Here is a 14,117-nt window from a genome sequence, read left to right on the forward strand (position 1 = left end):
TTTCTGACAGTTTGTGCAGAAATTCTTTGGTTGTGCAAATCCACAGTTTCATTAGCTGTCTGGGTGGCTGGTCTCAGACAATCCCAAAGGTGAAGAAGCCAGATGTGGAGGTCCTGGGCTAGAGTGGTCACACGTGGTCCGTGGTTGCGAGGCTGGCGGGACGTACTGCCAAATTCTCTAAAATGATGTTGGATGCGGCTTATGGTAGAGAAATTAACATTCAATTCTCTGGCAACAGCTCTGATGGACATTCCTGCAGTCAACATGACAATTACACGCTCCCTCAAAACTTGAGACATCTGTGGCAGCTTCTTGATATGCCATACCTGTCAGGTGGATGGATTATCTTGGCAAAGGGGAAATTGTCACTAACAGGGATGTAAACAAATACATTTTATTTTAGCTCATGAAACATGGGACCAACACTTTACATGTTGCATATATATTTTTGTTCAGTGTAATAATATATTGTTGAAGTGGCTACTTATCAGAAAATACTGTCATATGTATACTTTATACTTATTTATACTGTCAGATGTAGGTCAACTGAACCTCAATGCTTTTACAAACTCTGTGTGAATGAATCTCAACACAGATAGCCTACATTATAATAAAACAAAACAGAATAGTCTTTAAGTAAATGACCAGTGAGGAGAGGTCAAGCTTGACTCAGCATTGCTAATGGAAGCCACTGAGACTGTGGCTGAGCTAGCTGTTTGCGAAGGCAATGGTGCGAACCAGGGGCACTCTGCTGATTATAAAAAGATGAAAGACAAAATCTGGTGTTAAGTTTCAGCCCAAACAGTAGCATTGTGACTGAGCTGAGGGATGGGAGCTGTAGAAATGCAACCACTGCCAACTTCATCGGCGCAGCTACGAATGTAAGGACTAAACAGGCCATAAAATGTTTAAGTTATATTCCTCAAGAACAAGATAATGAATTGATTTTACCATTGAACAGCAGGAAATATCCCAGATTGTGCCTTTAAGGAACATGCTGGAATCTGCACAGTGCCAATTAGCTGGTTGTGTCCACTCAGAAGGGGCTGACTGAGGAGGAGCAGTAATTGCTGAGGTCAACACATATAATTAGCAACAACTCAACACAGCGCTGTGGACTGCCAGCTGAAATCAAAGGCATACCAATGCCAGTGAGTGACAAGCTCATGTTAAAAACACACATAATTGATCCTGATTAATGAAAGCAGACAAACTATAATGGCGTCTGGAGATGAATCAGTGGTTTGTCTGTGATGGTCCAGACAATAAAAACAAAAGTGCATAGAGTGACAAACATCTCTGAAAGACACCGAAACAAGTAGTAATGCATTGGGGTGAAGTTATACTGATGCACATGGCCATAGAGGTAGGTAGACCATAACAAACATCAGAGAGGAGCAATGATGACAGACTGATGCAGCCTTTTGCCTGGAGGCAACAAAGAAACATTGTACCATCAAAAAAATTGCACCATCTGCTTGTATGCACTAAAATACCAAATCTGGGTCAGTGAGTGAGGAAGACAAGAAGCTTTTTTAGGAGTAGCCCTCATTATCTCTTACGACAGGGATCATCAACTAGATTCAGCTGCGGGACAATATTTTCTCGAGCAGACGGTCAGAGGCCCGGAACATAATAATTTGAAATAATAATAGAAATAATTTGTAGACTGCAAATTGATCGCAAAAAAACCCAAACAGATATCATATTTCACAAAAGCATAATCATTTCAAACCTATATTTGTATACGATAACATATATTTCTCCATTATGCGTGAGATTACTTTGGAACAGATTTCCAAAATTAAAATGACTTTGAGCTGATTTACTGGTGTTTTTACAGTCTTAAATGTCTAACAATTAAAATAAAAAAATAATAATTATAAACCTTTTTTATTTTTATTGCTGAGAAAACTTGGGGGGCCAAATAAAATCACTTGGTAGGCTGCCAGTTTGGGAACCTTGCCTTATGGGAATTGAGTCAAACAAATAGAGAGAGAAACCAAACCATATACTGGGTCTATTATCTGTGGCATCTGCTTTATGTAGAACAATGGAGGATTAATATCCTGAATAATAGATTTTGCACATGCACACATACACAATCACATGCACAACCCGACAGACTCACACATAGGCCTACTCACTCACACACGTCATGAACACTGCCACACGTCACAAACACGCACTCAAAACAACACACTGATGCGCATGCTCGCTCACGCTTGACCCTTTCACACCTTCCCACATACACATACGCACCTATACACACAAACCACTCTCTCTCATCCTATGCTCACGTGACTGTGACGGTATGTGCTGCTGTGAGCAAGAAAAGGCTCTGATGATGAATAAATGAATCAGCTTTTCTCTCTGCCCACTGCGATAACGGACCACAACAACCTCGAGGCATAGCGAGGAGGGCGGGAGTGGGGGAGGAGGTCTACTGCAGATAGGAGGAATAACAGACTCCTTTTTTCTTTGTATCTGCGGTTCAGGGGCATATTCCTGTCATTAGCACTCACACTCCCGAAATAGCCGCTCAAATGGACGCCTTGGCCATTTTTTTTTTATTGCTGAGATATCGCAATGACGTGTCAACCAAAATATTATACTGTATCGGCAGAAATGTCTGCAGAAGAACGCATTTGTATTGTCGTGCATAAAGATGGCCTCATTTTCCGTGGTGAATGAATGAACAAGAGCGGTGAAGTGTTCCGGCTAAAATAATATAGCTGTGGCAGATATAGCCCGACAGACTTTTTACATTCAAAGCTCAGAGGGAAGCTGAGAAAAGCTGCCTTTGAAACACACATCATTAGCACCCACATGCTCATGCATTGACTATTCCATCATCTCTATAGGGGCATTCACTCATTACGATGTGGTACAAAGCTATACAGTATATAGAACAAATGGCTCTGATGTGTGGTAGTATACAGCCACCAGCAGAAACTTCCTCATGGCCAGAAGCAGCGGTACAGTACGTGTGAAGCAATGAAATAGACTGATGCTGACTTGAATGGGACGGTGAGTTCTAGTAGACCTGCTGTGCTATATTTCTAATTCTATGGTGTGACGCACACTAGCAGTGTTCACTAGTCTCGTAGTAATGAGTGTCCTCCGCTGTTCAAGTCAAAAAGGACCCTTGAGCCGGTCTCCTTGCCCCTGGTGTCCAGTCACTCCAGTGTAGGGCAGGATTACAGTTCATTAGGAGGGCTCTGTCAGTGGTGGGGCCTGTTGAGGCAGCTGCTGTACAATGGCCAGCTCCAGCTTGGAGGCCATCTTGCCAAACTCCTTCTTCCCCAGCTGCCTCTTCAGGGTCTCCACCTCGTACTCCCTCTTCTTCAGCCTCTCCAGCAGGCTGGATGTCTTCGCTGTCGCCTGTTCAGAAGAAGAGTACTTAATTATCAATTTTCTATACAGTCCATGGAAATGTGTTTTTGGCAGAGGAAGACAGGGGCCCTGTTGGAATGTCTTCAAAATGTAGCCTCCGTTCCCCTCTTCCTTGAGGTAACCATTCATCTGATTTGATAAGTGAAGGTATGGTTTTCACCCTACTGATTTCTCCAATCCAACCATATCAGATACTCTGAACTAGCCTCCCCCTTATTAGCATTAGCCGCTATAATTAACACTTCTGGGGACTGCAATGGTAGTGTGTGTTTGTGTGTGTGTGTTATGTGTGTGCGGGCGTGCAGTAACACGCAAGCAGAGAGAAAAATGTGCAGTTTTATAGCTAATCTCCTGCTATTCTATACATTTTGCCATGAGGCTGAGAGAAAATGTAGCAGTTTTAAAGATCATTTATTGGTATTCTATACATTTTGCCCTCAGGCTGAGAGAAAATGTTGCAGTTTTAAAGCTGATAACGGGGGCTGCGGGGGTGTGTGTTACACCTCTGTGTGCATGTGAATTATTAATAGGTGACAGTGACATTTCTATTGATCTTTAGATTATGCTAGTGTGGTAGACAGACTCACGCAGCCAGTGGTTGAGGTAATGAGGATCATGAAAAGAGATAGCCTACTGGAGGTACAGTTAGATGGGTATGTTTACTTCAAACAACAAACTGTGATTTTTGTGTGGAGTAGCGGCAAGTCAGAATCACCAATTTTTTGTTGTTGTTGGTAGGACTGGAGAGGAGAGACAATATAGGATGACTATACTATGTTAAAAAATCATTCATTAAATATCACAAAGTTCATCTGGAAGCCACTTCCTTGGAACAGAACCAAGCAGACAAGCAACTTACGCTAGTATATTGTAAATCTAGGATGTTAACGGTTTGTGGACTAAAACAGTGACATCACTGCGTGTAGAGTGAGGGAAAGTGTGCTGGGTGGAACAGTATCTGTCGGGAGAAGGATAGGAGACCAGGATACAGCTGTTTTATAACACCATTGGGTTTCATCTAATGGGTTTTCACAAAGTTCCACAACGCAAACGTGTCTTTCTGTATTGTGTTCATACTGTCAAATAAAAAATGGAATAAAAAAACAAACAGTTGATACGAGCAGCAGAGGAATCGTGTGTCTGTTTGTCTATCCAGCTGTGGCTCTGGCTCACCTTGTCGCCGGCCTCAGTACGGACACAGCTGTGAGAGGCAGTCTTCCCACTCCTCCTCTGGACTTTCTCCACACTCACTGCCTGTGGAGGGAAGAGAGAGAGGAAAGGGAGGTATGAGACGGAGGGGAGGAGAGATGAGAGGGAGGGAGGGAAGAGAGGGGTTTGAGAGGGAGAAAGGAGGGAGGGAGGTTAAGAAGGAATGAGGGAATAGAGGAGAAGACAGGGGAGGGTGAAAATGGAGGAAAGCAAATAAAGGCTGCGTTTAGACAGGCAGCCCAACTCTGATCTTTTTTCCACTAATTGGTCTTTTGATCAATCAGATCAGATCTTTTCACATCAGATCTTGCCATAAAAATAGTGCTATTAATATGAAGCGTTTTACGCTTAATTAAGGTTATGCTGAATACTTGCTATATTATGCTGAAAACATGCTGCTGATACCAATCCTCACCCTGATTCATAGACACATTATGCTGAGTCCATCTTAATCATGGATATGAGATATTAAGCTTAAACACATAGTGAGACAGAGGGGCCCGGGGGCCACAGTATACCTTTCAATTACTGATCTGTTAACTTACAGTCAATTTACATGAATGGCACTATGCTACAAACAACCAGAGAATGGCCACTATGATGACTGTAATCAAGGTAGTTTTGTTAACATGACTGTGGAAAATAAAAGTTTGGCCACTCTAAAATTCACTGTAAAAGCATATTGCCTTTTGGCACACACAGTATCTGCTGTTGAATAAAATGTCTGTTTTAAACGTCAGTTCACAATCACACTGGATTAGGCCATGTCCCATACTACTCATACACAGAGTATAAAGCCTTTTTAAAGTGTCAAGTTATGACACCCTACCCTACCCTAAGACATGGCAAGACAGACATTTATTCAACAGCAGATACTGTGTGTGCCAAAAGGCAATAGGCAGTATTAATAAACTAACTAGGCACATTTGGGCAGTCTTGATACAACATTTTGAACAGAAATGCAATGGTTCATTTAATCAGTCTAAAACTTTGCACATACACTGCTAGTGGCCAAAATCGAAATTGCGCCAAATCTGGAATATTACATTTTGCCTCCCTCTTCCATTTCAAAGATGTAAAAAACACAAGTTTCTTATTTGTATTATATTTGACCAGATATGTGTTATATTCTCCAACATTAATTCACATTTCCACAAACATCAAAGTGTTTCCTTTCAAATGGTATCACGAATATGCATATCATTGCTTCAGGTCCTGAGCTACAGGCAGTTAGCTTTGGGAATGTAATTTTAGGCGAAAATGGGGAAAAAAGGGTCCAATCCTGAAGAGGATGGCTGTGTTACATATTCTATAAGCGCCTTCGGAAAGCATTTAGACGCCTGGACTTTTCCCACATTTTGTTACGTTACAGCCTTATTCCAAAAAGGATTCTTTTTTTTTTCTCAGCAATCTACACACAATACCCTATAATGAACAAAGCAAAAACAGGTTTTTAGAATTTATTCCTTTGCTATGAGAAAATTGAGCTCAGATGCATCATGTTTCCATTGATCCTACTTGAGATGTTTCAACGACTTGACTGGAGTCCACCTGTAGTAAATTCAATTGATTGGACATGATTTGGAAAGGCACACACCTGCCTATATAAGGTCCCACAGTGCATGTCAGAGTAAACACCAAGCCATGAGGTCGAATGAATTGTCCGTAGAGCTCAGAGACAGGATTGTGTCGAGGCACAATTTTTATGCAGCATTGAAGGTCCCCAAGAACACAGTGGCCTCCATCATTCTTACATGGAAGAAGTTTGGAACCACCAAGTCATTATGGGGTATTGTGTCTAGATTGATAATGGGAAAAAAATGATTTAATACATTTTAGAATAATACTGTAATGTAAGAAAATGTGGAAAAAGTCAAGGGGTCTGAATATTTTCCGAATGCACTGTATATACTTGTATGAACACTGGTACTGTAGATGCTATTGACTCATACTGTATGTAATAATGAGCCTTAGGTTATAGGTTCAGCCCTATGGTCAATTGCCATTCTGCATCCCAATGAGACACCATCAGCATTTCATAAGATTGTTCCAAGTTAGTTATCTATCTACTTGATATTACTGTAGATGGAGGAAATTTACCTTACTTAAGCACTTACTTGATTTTTGATCAATCCATACATGCTTGAACAGCACAACAAAGCCTGAGGAAGGGTCTGTCTGTCTGTCTGTCTGTCTGTCTGTCTGTCTGTCTGTCTGTCTGTCTGTCTGTCTGTCTGTCTGTCTGTCTGTCTGTCTGTCTGTCTGTCTGTCTGTCTGTCTGTCTGTCTGTCTGTCTGTCTGTCTGTCTGTGTCGTGTGAGTTGTGTGAGTCGTGTGTGTCGACTTGCTTAGTGGACAATCGACTAGTCATGTCCATTTTCAATGGACTCAGCATAGCTTGTCTGAGGGTGGGCAAATTACCTGGAACAAAAGTATGAGGTTCTTGTGTCTGTTCTGTTAATAATGGCCCCAGGTAAATTACACAATTCCTACCATACCATGACTGGGATTCAACGGCACGGTCTGTAAGAATTTTACCACAGCTGTTGTTTTCCAAATACTACCTACCCATGCATACCTGGAAGTAGTAACATTGATGAAGCAGAAACAGTCAGGTACCCAGCAAAGTTTAACTAGCTGGACTAGACACATTTTAGGTGTTACAAAGCAAATCACCCCATGGGTTGGACTGTTGAACTCCGTTCTACCAGGCTCCTTTCTATACCTTACGGCTCTTTACGGCCCTGGTGCTAAGGCCGATCTCCTGGTCCAGCCTATTGTACATCAAGGTGAATATGTGTTACAAAACAAATAGGCCTCTGGGTTCGTTGAGTGTTTCACTCCGCTCTACTACTTTCTATACCTTACGGCTCTTTACGGCCCTGGTGTTTAGGTCTATCTCATGTTCCAGACGACTCTGGGTGTGGCGCAAGGCCTCGCGGAGCAGGCAGCTCTCTTGGCTCTCCGTCTCCAGCTCGGTCCTCAGCATATCCAGCCTGGACTGGAGTTGCTGGCCCGCCGCCTGGCTCTCCCTGGGCGGGGGAGGGGAGGGAAGCAGAGGGGGAGGACAGATGTAATAGACACGTATCAATGATCAAATCAACCTAACTACAATCCTGTTTCAAGTCACTTGAGGCAGGTGGGTTTTCTACTCATCAATCAAATGTGTTGACACATTACGTAAACACCAACCAATAAAAGTAGGTAAAATAAATAGTTGACTCTTGTGTTGCTCCTACGGTAGGCAGCTAGCGGGTGATTGGTTGATAAGAGTGTGGTGCTAGCAATTCCAAGTTATATTTGGTAAAATTTCTGCAGGGATTACAAACAAATTATAAAAATGTATGCACTCACTGTACTGTATATTGCTTTGGATAAAAGTGGCATTGTCACGATCGTTATAATGAATGTCGAACCAAGGCTCAGCGTACATAGAGTTCCACATTAATTAAAATGAAACTCACAAAAAAACAATAAACAGCAAAACGAAACGTGAAGTCATAGCGTGCTCACAGGCCAATACACAGAAACAAAATCCCACAAAACACTGGGGGAAATGGCTGCCTAAATATGATCCCAAATCAGAGACAACGATAAACAGCTGCCTCTGATTGGGAACCATACCAGGCCAACATAGACATACAATAACCTAGATAACCCACCCTAGTCACACCCTGACCTAACCAACATAGAGAATAAAAGGTTCTCTATGGTCAGGGCGTGACAGGCATATTTGTAGTAATTTCATGAAAATTCACTATTGAGGAAAGGGATCTAGTTCATGGCCCTGTATTCCATTCTTTTACTTCCCTACCTGAGAGTAGTCATTTCTCTATGCTGCTGCTGCAGTAGGGTTTCACTTCGCTGGGCCTGGCTGTGCTGTAGGGCCATGCAGCTCCGGAGCAGCTCCAGGTCTGCGTGACGCAAAGAAGCCAGACTGGCCCTCTCCTCCTGGGGCAGGTGCTGCAGGGACACACACCCCTGCAGCTGGCCCTCGCTCAACTCCAGAGCCTCGCACAGCGCCCGTGCCAGATCCAGGTACTGAGAGAGAGAGAGAGAGAGAGAGAGAGAGAGAGAGAGAGAGAGAGAGAGAGAGAGAGAGAGAGAGAGAGACAAATAGAGACAAATAGAGAGAGAGACAAATAGAGAGAGAGACAAATAGAGAGAGAGACAAATAGAGAGAGAGAGAGAGAGACAAATAGAGAGAGAGACAAATAGAGAGAGAGAGAGAGAAATAGAGAGAGAGAGAGAGACAAATAGAGAGAGACAGAGAGACAAATAGAGAAATAGAGAGAGAAACAAATAGAGAGAGAGACAAAGACAGAATGAGAGGAGTAATTAATGATTAGTTGAATCAAGTAGGTGCTGGGCTAGGACAAATATCTGCACACCCTGTAGCTCTCTTGGGTTAGAATTGAAGAATAGTGTCATAGCCACCCACACTCTACCCCTGAGAGCATCCTTCCACTCACTGTCCTCTCGCTGAGGTCCAGGGCGTCTGATAGGTCCAGTCTGGCTGTGCGCTCCAGGGTCTCCTCCCCCAATGCTCCATGGAGTGGCCAGGCACTCTAGATTGAAATGATCATGTAACATATGACATTACACAATACTAAGTTGATAATCATAGTCATAGGCTTTAAGATGAATTTCTCAGCAGAGTGAGTATTGGGACGTGTTCATCGGGTGCATTTAATTAAGAACTTTTAATACATTTTGCAATGGAAAAAAAAGTAACCATCTGTCTTATGTAACCATACCAAACGTAACATATCATACTAATTTGAGTTCCCGGATTCATGTTTACTATGTTACGGTTAGTCTATGAGACCAGGCTGGGTCAGGTGCTTACCACTGCAGACCTCGGTGTGCTGAGTTTGCTCGTCTCACTCCCTGCTTGTTTCTTAGGTGCCCCCTGCTGGGTGAAGCGCTCTGAGGGAACAAACCGTTACCCAAATATCAGAGAAGAGGAACACTTTGGAGGACACAAAGTTTTATAGTCTCCTAAGTCATTTAAATAAAATATATAGACAATGTACAATGACATTGACCAAGGCATAGAGATAGGGAGCAGCACATAGCAGCATATTTAAGCATTTTTTTAAAAGTATTTTCCCTACTTAAAAAAAAAACGTTATCTGAGATAATCTGATATGGGGTCTTAGGGCCCCTGGTCCCTGCCCTAATTAATCCTGCAATAGCCTTTGCCGTGTTCAATTATATCACATGGGAGCAAAACATGCTGTGTGCATGCTTTCTTTCTATATTCATAGAGTTTTGACTTTGCTTACTCAGGGGCCATGTTTGCTCCAAGGCTCCGATCCTGGCCCTCATCTCTGACAGAGCCTCCCTCTGATGCTGAATCACCTCCTTGTGTCGATAACCTCTGGACTTGGACCCCTGCTTGGCATACTCCCCAGGAGCAGTGACAGTGGCCATTTCCTGGACACAAAGGAAGAAAAAAAAAGACGTTTGAATCAAATCAAATCAAATTTTATTTGTCACATAGACATGGTTAGCAGATGTTAATGTGAGTGTAGCGAAATGCTTGTGCTTCTAGTTCCGACAATGCAGTAATAACCAACAAGTAATCTAGCTAACAATTCCAAAACTACTACCTTATAGACACAAGTGTAAGGGGATAAAGAATATGTACATAAAGATATATGAATGAGTGATGGTACAGAGCGGCATAGGCAAGATACAGTAGATGGTATTGAGTACAGTATATACATATGAGATGAGTATGTAAACAAAGTGGCATAGTTAAAGTGGCTAGTGATACATATATTACATAAAGATGCAGTAGATGACATAGAGTACAGTATATACGTATACATATGAGATGAATAATGTAGGGTATGTAAACATTATATTAGGTAGCATTGTTTAAGGTGGCTAGTGATATATTTTACATCATTTCCCATCAATTCCCATTATTAAAGTGGCTGGAGTTGAGTCAGTGTGTTGGCAGCCGCCACTCAATGTTAGTGGTGGCTGTTTAACAGTCTGATGGCCTTGAGATAGAAGCTGTTTTTCAGTCTCTCGGTCCCAGCTTGATGCACCTGTACTGACCTCGCCTTCTGGATGATAGGGGGGTGAACAGGGAGTGGCTCGGGTGGTTGTTGTCCTTGATGATCTTTATGGCCTTCCAGTGACATCGGGTGGTGTAGGTGTCCTGGAGGGCAGGTAGTTTGCCCCCGGTGATGCGTTGTGCAGACCTCACTACCCTCTGGAGAGCCTTACGGTTGTGGGCGGTGCAGTTGCCGTACCAGGCGGTGATACAGCCCGACAGGATGCTCTCGATTGTGCATCTGTAGAAGTTTGTGAGTGCTTTTGGTGACAAGCCGAATTTCTTCAGCCTCCTGAAGTTGAAGAGGCGCTGCTGCGCCTTCTTCACGATGCTGTCTGTGTGGGTGGACCAATTCCGTTTGTCTGTGATGTGTACGCCGAGGAACTTAAAACTTACTACCCTCTCCACTACTGTCCCATCGATGTGGATAGGGGGTGTTCCCTCTGCTGTTTCCTGAAATCCACAATCATCTCCTTAGTTTTGTTGACGTTGAGTGTGAGGTTATTTTCCTGACACCACACTCCGAGGACCCTCACCTCCTCCCTGTAGGCCGTCTCGTCGTTGTTGGTAATCAAGCCTACCACTGTTGTGTCGTCCGCAAACTTGATGATTGAGTTGGAGGCGTGCGTGGCCACGCAGTCGTGGGTGAACAGGGAGTACAGGAGAGGGCTCAGAACGCACCCTTGTGGGGCCCCAGTGTTGAGGATCAGCGGGGTGGAGATGTTGTTGCCTACCCTCACCACCTGGGGGCGGTCCCGTCAGGAAGTCCAGTACCCAGTTGCACAGGGCGGGGTCAAGACCCAGGGTCTCGAGCTTGATGACGAGCTTGGAGGGCACTATGGTGTTATATGCCGAGCTGTAGTCGATGAACAGCATTCTCACATAGGTATTCCTCTTGTCCAGATGGGTTAGGGCAGTGTGCAGTGTGGTTGAGATTGCATCGTCTGTGGACCTATTTGGGCGGTAAGCAAATTGGAGTGGGTCTAGGGTGTCAGGTAGGGTGGAGGTGATATGGTCCTTGACTAGTCTCTCAAAGCACTTCATGATGACGGAAGTGAGTGCTACGGGGCGGTAGTTTTTCCTCTGAGAGGTTCAGCTCAGGATTTCACAACTCAGAAGTAGAGGTGGGGGACAACACTAAGTGGACTATGGTTGTAGACAAAAAGTAAATTGACAGGAAGGAAGAGCTGGATGCATCACCAAATGATTGAGTATGTGTATAATGCTGAAGAGTGGTAAGTACAAAGTAGGAAGACGAGTTGAGCCTCTCACACTAAAAAGAAGACCCCAAAGGTTTAGAATGCAGCTGGACACATATTCAATCTCTCCCTATCCCAGTCTGTTATCCCCACATGCTTCAAGGTGGCCACCATTGTTCCTGTACCCAAGAATGCAAAGGTAACTGAACTAAATGACCATCGCCCCGTAGCACTCACTTCTGTCATCATGAAGTGCTTTGAGAGACTAGTCAAGGATCATATCACCTCCAGCTTACCTGTCACCCTAGACCCATTTCAATTTGCTTACCGCCCCAATAGGTCCACAGATGATGCAATCGCCATCACACTACACTGCCCTAGCTCATCTGGACAAGAGGAATACCTATGCAAGAATGCTGTTCATTGACTACAGCTCAGCATTCAACACCATAGTTCCCTTCAAGCTCATCATTAAGCTTGAGGCCCTGGGTCTCAACCCCACCCTGTGCAATTGCGTCCTGGACTTCCTGATGGTCTAACCCAGGTGGTGAAGGTAGGAAACAATATCTCTACTTCGCTGATCCTCAACACTGGGGCCCCACAAGGGTGCGTGCTCAGCCCCCTCCTGTACTCCCTGTTCACCCATGACTGTGTGGCCATGAATACCTCCAACTCAATCATCATCAAGTTTGCAGACAACACAACAGTAGTAGGCTTGATTACCAACAATGACGAGACAGCCTCCAGGGAGGAGGTGAGGGCTCTCGGAGAGTGTTGTCAGGAAAATAACCTCTCACTCAACGTCAACAAAACAAAGGAGATGATTGTGGACTTCCGGAAACGGCAGAGGGAGCACCGCCCTCTCCACATCAATGGGACAGCGTGGAGAAGGTGGAAAGTTTTAAGCTCCTTGGTGTACACATCACGGACAAACTGAAATGGTCCACCCACACAGACAGTGTGGTGAAGAAGGCAACAGCGCCTCTTCAACCTCAGGAGGCTGAAGACATTTGGCTTTCCACCTTAAACCCTCACAAACTTTTACAGATGCACAATTGAGAGCATCCTGTCGGGCTGTATCACCGTCTGGTATGGCAACTGCACCACCCACAACCACAGGGATCTCCAGAGGACGGTGCGGTCTGCACAAAGCATCACCGGGGGCAAACTACCTGCCCTCCAGGTTACCTACAGCACCAGATGTCACAGGAAGACCAAAAAGATCATCAATGACAACAACCACCCAAGCTACAGCCTGTTCACCCCGCTAGCATCCAGAAGGCGAGGTCAGTACAGGTGCATCAAAGCTGGTACAGAGAGACAGACAAACAACTTATATCTCAAGGCCATCAGACTGTTCAACAGCCATCACTAGCACAGAGGGGCTGCTGTCCATATACAGACTTGAAATCACTGGCTATTTTTATAAATGGAACACTAGTCACTTTAATAATGCCACTTTAATAATGTTTACATATCTTGCATTACTCATGTATATACTGTATTCTATACTATATATTGCATCTTAACCGATGCCGATCTCTGTCATTGCTCATCTATATATTATATTTATATATTCTTATTCCATTCCTATACTTAGATTTGTGCGTATTTGGTATCTGTTGTGGAATTGCTAGATATTACTTGTTAGATATTGCTGCACTGTCGGAACTAAAGTGGCAAGAAAAAGTATGTGAACCCTTAGGAAATATCTGTATTTCTGCATAAATTGGTCATAAAATTAGATCTGATCTTCATCTAAGTCACAACAACAGACAAACTAATAACACAAATTATTGTATTTTTCTTGTCTATATTGAATATATAATTTAAACATTCACAGTGTAGGTTGGAAAAAGTATGTGAACCCCTAGGCTAATGACTTCTCCAAAAGCTAATTGGAGTCAGGAGTCAGCTAACTTGGAGTACAATCATTGAGATGAGATTGGAGATGTTGGTTAGAGCTGCCCTGCCCTATAAAAACCACTCGCAAAATTTGAGTTTGCTATTCACAAGAACCATTGCCTGATGTGAACCATGCCTTGAACAAAATAGATCTCATAAGACCCAAGATTAAGAATAGTTGACTTGCATAAAGCTGGAAAGGGTTACAAAAGTATCTCTAAAAGCCTTGATGCTCACCAGTCCATGGTAAGACAAATATGTCTATGTCTATAAATGGAGAAAGTTTAGCACTGTTGCTACTCTCCCTAGGAGTGCCTGTAAAGATGACTGCAAGAATGC

The 14,117-nt window shown here is 43.5% G+C and overlaps 1 protein-coding gene across 1 annotated transcript in view; it reads right to left on the reverse strand.

Annotated features, from left to right (window-relative positions):
• Positions 1-363: 363 nt before the first annotated feature.
• The window catches only part of fhad1 (forkhead-associated (FHA) phosphopeptide binding domain 1), a 36,956-nt gene continuing 23,202 nt past the window's right edge, over positions 364-14,117 (reverse strand). The window contains exons 24-30 of the mRNA XM_042299918.1: positions 9,893-10,043; positions 9,454-9,533; positions 9,077-9,172; positions 8,419-8,645; positions 7,468-7,636; positions 4,570-4,650; positions 364-3,384 (exon numbers count right to left, since the gene is read on the reverse strand). Of these exons, the coding sequence (XP_042155852.1) occupies positions 3,211-3,384; positions 4,570-4,650; positions 7,468-7,636; positions 8,419-8,645; positions 9,077-9,172; positions 9,454-9,533; positions 9,893-10,043 (978 nt within the window). The 3' untranslated portion in view covers positions 364-3,210. The remainder of the gene's footprint in view (positions 3,385-4,569; positions 4,651-7,467; positions 7,637-8,418; positions 8,646-9,076; positions 9,173-9,453; positions 9,534-9,892; positions 10,044-14,117) is intronic.

This window comes from Oncorhynchus tshawytscha, linkage group LG16 (genome assembly GCF_018296145.1).
Source record: "Oncorhynchus tshawytscha isolate Ot180627B linkage group LG16, Otsh_v2.0, whole genome shotgun sequence".
In the NCBI taxonomy this organism is placed as follows: Eukaryota; Metazoa; Chordata; class Actinopteri; order Salmoniformes; family Salmonidae; genus Oncorhynchus; species Oncorhynchus tshawytscha.